Below are 4,647 nucleotides of genomic sequence, written 5' to 3' on the forward strand. Positions count from 1 at the left end.
AGCACAGTAACAGGTCCTTCGATCATAATATCAGTTCTTAAATTTTAAATTGTTCAACTTGGAAGTTGAATTTGGAGAACTGCAAACCTCTTGTGAAAAAAACGAAGTGTTCTTCATGCTTACATTATGGCTTACAAAGAACAAGGAATGGTGAGAATGGAGCAGAGGAAGGTAACCAGAAATTGGGAGATGAGGTGACACTGGCAGACAGACTGGGGACACATTTCCCATGTGAGGTACCATCTTCTAAAAGGTACAATGTCAGAAGTGGGATTCGAACCCACGCCTCCAGTTGGAGACCAGAACACCCAGCTTTTCTGCGGAAGGATTTAATTCCTTGAGTCTGGCGCCTTAGACCACTCGGCCATCCTGACAGATACTTAACCACCGTTTTACCTGATATTGACAGACTTGCAAGTTGCTTCTTTTCTGCCATTGTTTATGTAGCAATAATTGTTCTGTAAATGAAACGAGTATTTTAAAAGTACTCCACAAATGTAAAGGACAGGATCGTTACGGTTTAAAGAGGGCGATCGTCTGATACATTATGGATATATTTTCGAGTCTGCTGACTCCTGTTGCTCTCTTTTGGTACTGGATAAGAAAATATTATTAAAAAACAACCATGTTGCCCAAATGGTTAAGAAAACAGCTACTCATGTGATACGATAATATTTAAAGTCGTTAATTATTTGTAATTTAATTGCTTTCATTCTTTTTTCAAGGTGATTTTACTTATTAAACCACATTTCAAAAATTTCTATGACTCTGATTATACAAATTCAAGCTCATAATGCAGCCACCCTGTCTACTGGTTTTCAGTGCATTGGTCTTTTTCCTCAAAACTTGATAAACAAGGTATTTCATTGGTAACTGGAAACTGGAACCTGGTTGCAACAAATAACAGTCGCTGTCATCTACGCTGAGACTGGAAAACAGTGAAAGATGGATTTAAGAATAGGTTTCAACTGGACAAGTTTATAAAATGCCTTAAGAGAAAGATAAATCGAAAATAACTTTGCACCTCAAATTCATTAGAAGTAATCTTTGGGTTGCTTTCATGTTTAGTGATGATTACCATCATTTTCAAGATGTGGAGGAGCCGGTGTTGGACTGGGGTGGACAAAATTAAAAATCACACAACACCAGGCTACAGTCCAACAGCTATTGCTTCCAAATAAACCTGTTGAACTATAATGAGGACTGTAACCTGGTGTTATGTGATTTTTAACTTCATAATTTTTAATACAGATATACGGCAGACAGAAACTCGGTATATTTTATTACAAAATACTCCACAAGTTGGACCGGAAACCTGGCCTTGAAATTGGGCTTGGGATGTTTGTAAAATGAAATTCCTGAGGAGTTAACACTCTTTACTCCTAACCAGATCATTTGGGTATTATTTGTTTTGGTTCTGGCTCTTTCCTTTTTTAATCGCGTGTCTAGGGTCACTTGAAATTCTACACACTTACTCCTTTCTCTAAACCGTGCTGTGCGTAGCAGCAGAACAAGATAGTTAGTCCTAATGTAATTTCTATACTAGTGATTGGGGAATAAAGGGTGTCTTTTCGGACTGGGAAGCGGAAGGATAAGCGTAACCTCGTGAAACCGGTGGCACGTTACTCTACAATAACGCAATAACGATTAGATTAGGGACAGCCTCATCATACCGCTCAGCCTCAATTTATATGCCATGAAAAGGTTAATATTTGTGCCGAATATGTGTTGGTTAATTTTCAGATACATTCAGGACAAAGATGCATTTTGAAAATCAAATGGGAATAAAAAACGTGTCAGAAGTGGGATTCGAACCCACGCCTCCAGTTGGAGACCAGAACACCCAGCCTTTATACGGAAGGACTTTACTCCTTGAGTCTGGCGCCTTAGACCACTCGGCCATCCTGACACCAATGAAAGACCTGTCGACTGTTCCCTAGATAAAGTAGAAAGGGAAGTCTGTTTTTCTTTTGTTCTATTCACCGTTTTTGTTGTATTTCCTTTCATTTCTCGCATGGAATTTTTATTTTTGGTAGTCGCAGCAGCCGATCCGCCGACAGAAATGCTGCAGTGGTTCCTTAATTCAAAATAATCTGCGGCACATAGAATGCTTAGAATCCCTTAACTCCTGTGAACCTCAAACATTTAACACGAATATTATTCGTAGTATTACGCTGTAGTTGAGAAAATGCGCCAAACGCTAAATATTGATGGAAGATTCCAGCTGGGAGCGGGGCCACACTGCATTCTGGGAGCTGTAGTTCCGTTGCAGTTGTGCGCATGCGTTCCCCTCCTTCAAAAAGGTTCCCCTCTCTAATGACATTTTTTACAATATGCGCTCTCCGTCTTTTTATTTCATCGATTTAAATTACAAATCGTGATAGGTAGTTGGTTTAGTTGTTTTTTAAATACTGCTTCGTCAAAAGTCGGGATGCTAGCGCAGGCGCGGTGTTGTGTGGCCGCCATTTTGTTTTCCTGAAGGGTAAACGGACGCGTTGAAGAGATGGTGCCTTTGAGCAGGAGCCTTCTCTCCCTCACGGGTAAATAAATGTCTGTCTGGTGTCCATGTCTGGCTCCTGCTGCGGCCGTTTCACCTACTTTCAAGCTTTAACTTGTACTTGTCAGGGCTCTCGGTTTTTGTCCATGGGGCAATCAGACGGAGGCGTAAGGGTGGCGGCGGACAGGCGGATGCGCGGAAGGTGACCCTGTGATTGAAGTAACTGAAAGGAAGCCACTCCATGCTTCAGAAATGTAGGGTCCCGCAAAATAATCTCGGCTGGATATGTAATGTGAATGGAGTGTTTTTCTGTTTCTCCGTCATTTTCTAATGAATTAATTAATCCAACTATCTCGACATTTCCTGTGCATTTAAAGCATCCAAATTGCAATTTGTTTACCCTTTTGTGTATCTTCTAAGTAGAGGAATATTTGACGTATTGGATTAGCTCTCCAGATTGATTTCGGTGTCAAGATTTATGTTAGTCCGTTTGGTTTGTTCACTCAAATTCCAGCAGTCCTAAGTCCTAACTTTGCATCACAGCATCTCTAACAATTACGTTTAGTTTGTAAGACACTATCTTTTGCAGTACAGTCCCACCTGTGTGAATGTATGTTTCTTCATGTTTTCCAACATCTCCCTTTTTTCCAGTCCCTAAGTGCAGCTTTGGGTATATTATTTCCTCTAGGATGTTTCTTCTCTTGGAAAGCTAGACTTTGGTCCCCTACCTTGTTATATTTGAAAAGGTTATTCAGTGGGTTGCTTCCTCAGTCGTCATGTAACCGTAGGCATTTGAAATGACCAAAAGTCATGCTTGTTTTTATCAATTGATTTTTGAAGATGATCCTTGAGGCGCAATTGTCAAAGACCAGCCTAAACTCATGTACTATGGTTACTGCAGCCATGTATTATCATGCCTGTAGTCATAATTTTAAGTTGGAAGTTGCAAGAGCTACAACTGATTTTATCAAAGATGGGAATTTTAATGCTTACCAGTTATGTTCACATTTCTGGTCAATGATTTTATATTTCTGAAATGTTCGTCTTTCACATTTTGCTGTCAGATCATCTGAGTGGCAACCTTTTTCATTGTTCTTTAAAGCTGTATTTTAGAAGCAACATTATGAAGCTTATCTGTTTAGCATTTCTTTCAAGGTTATTCACCATCTTTAAGTTAATTTATTCCCTATTCAAATTCCTTTTAAAATTCTGATCTCTTCCTCTCTCTGCAGCAGTAATGCTGTATTCAGCACTCAGTTATGCATCCCTGATGTATGGTATGCTTTTCACTATTTCGGTACATGTGACAACAATAAATCAATCAAATTGAATTTCACCTTTTTTGCCAGGACACAATTCAACAGTTTCTAGATTGTTGTATAGAGACCAATGTTAGAGGTGTAATAAGAGTTGACTAGGGGTAGGGCGTAGCTCTTCAATTCTGTAGATGTGGTATTATCAGTGTGTTAAATCTTGCACTATCCAGTAGCTTTTTTGTTATAAAGTAGAGTGAAGTGCATTGACTGAAGACTGGCACTTGTCTCAGGATTCTGGATCAGTGGTGCTGGAAGAGCACAGCAATTCAGGCAGCATCCGACGAGCAGCAAAATCGACGTTTCGGGCAAAAGCCCTTCATCAGGAATAGCACAGCAATTCAGGCAGCATCCGACGAGCAGCAAAATCGACGTTTCGGGCAAAAGCCCTTCATCAGGAATAGCACAGCAATTCAGGCAGCATCCGACGAGCAGCAAAATCGACGTTTCGGGCAAAAGCCCTTCATCAGGAATAGCACAGCAATTCAGGCAGCATCCGACGAGCAGCAAAATCGACGTTTCGGGCAAAAGCCCTTCATCAGGAATAGCACAGCAATTCAGGCAGCATCCGACGAGCAGCAAAATCGACGTTTCGGGCAAAAGCCCTTCATCAGGAATAGCACAGCAATTCAGGCAGCATCCGACGAGCAGCAAAATCGACGTTTCGGGCAAAAGCCCTTCATCAGGAATAGCACAGCAATTCAGGCAGCATCCGACGAGCAGCAAAATCGACGTTTCGGGCAAAAGCCCTTCATCAGGAATAGCACAGCAATTCAGGCAGCATCCGACGAGCAGCAAAATCGACGTTTCGGGCAAAAGCCCTTCATCAGGAATAAA

General features: G+C 41.0%; 1 protein-coding gene and 2 non-coding genes across 3 annotated transcripts in view; 1 reads left to right on the forward strand and 2 right to left on the reverse strand.

Annotated features, from left to right (window-relative positions):
- Positions 1–259: 259 nt before the first annotated feature.
- Positions 260–374, reverse strand: trnal-caa. Its single transcript has 2 exons — positions 337–374; positions 260–305 (listed from the first exon to the last, which is right to left on the reverse strand). It is a non-coding gene; the product is annotated as a tRNA-Leu (tRNA).
- Positions 375–1,794: 1,420 nt separating this feature from the next.
- trnal-caa lies at positions 1,795–1,909 on the reverse strand. The gene is made up of 2 exons: positions 1,872–1,909; positions 1,795–1,840 (listed from the first exon to the last, which is right to left on the reverse strand). It is a non-coding gene; the product is annotated as a tRNA-Leu (tRNA).
- Positions 1,910–2,434: 525 nt separating this feature from the next.
- LOC122557336 (cytochrome c oxidase subunit 7B, mitochondrial) overlaps positions 2,435–4,647 on the forward strand; it is a 7,048-nt gene continuing 4,835 nt past the window's right edge. The window contains exon 1 of the mRNA XM_043704938.1: positions 2,435–2,540. Coding sequence (XP_043560873.1) covers positions 2,504–2,540 — 37 coding nt within the window. The 5' untranslated portion in view covers positions 2,435–2,503. The remainder of the gene's footprint in view (positions 2,541–4,647) is intronic.

This window comes from Chiloscyllium plagiosum, chromosome 15, assembly GCF_004010195.1.
Source record: "Chiloscyllium plagiosum isolate BGI_BamShark_2017 chromosome 15, ASM401019v2, whole genome shotgun sequence".
Lineage (NCBI taxonomy): Eukaryota > Metazoa > Chordata > Chondrichthyes > Orectolobiformes > Hemiscylliidae > Chiloscyllium > Chiloscyllium plagiosum.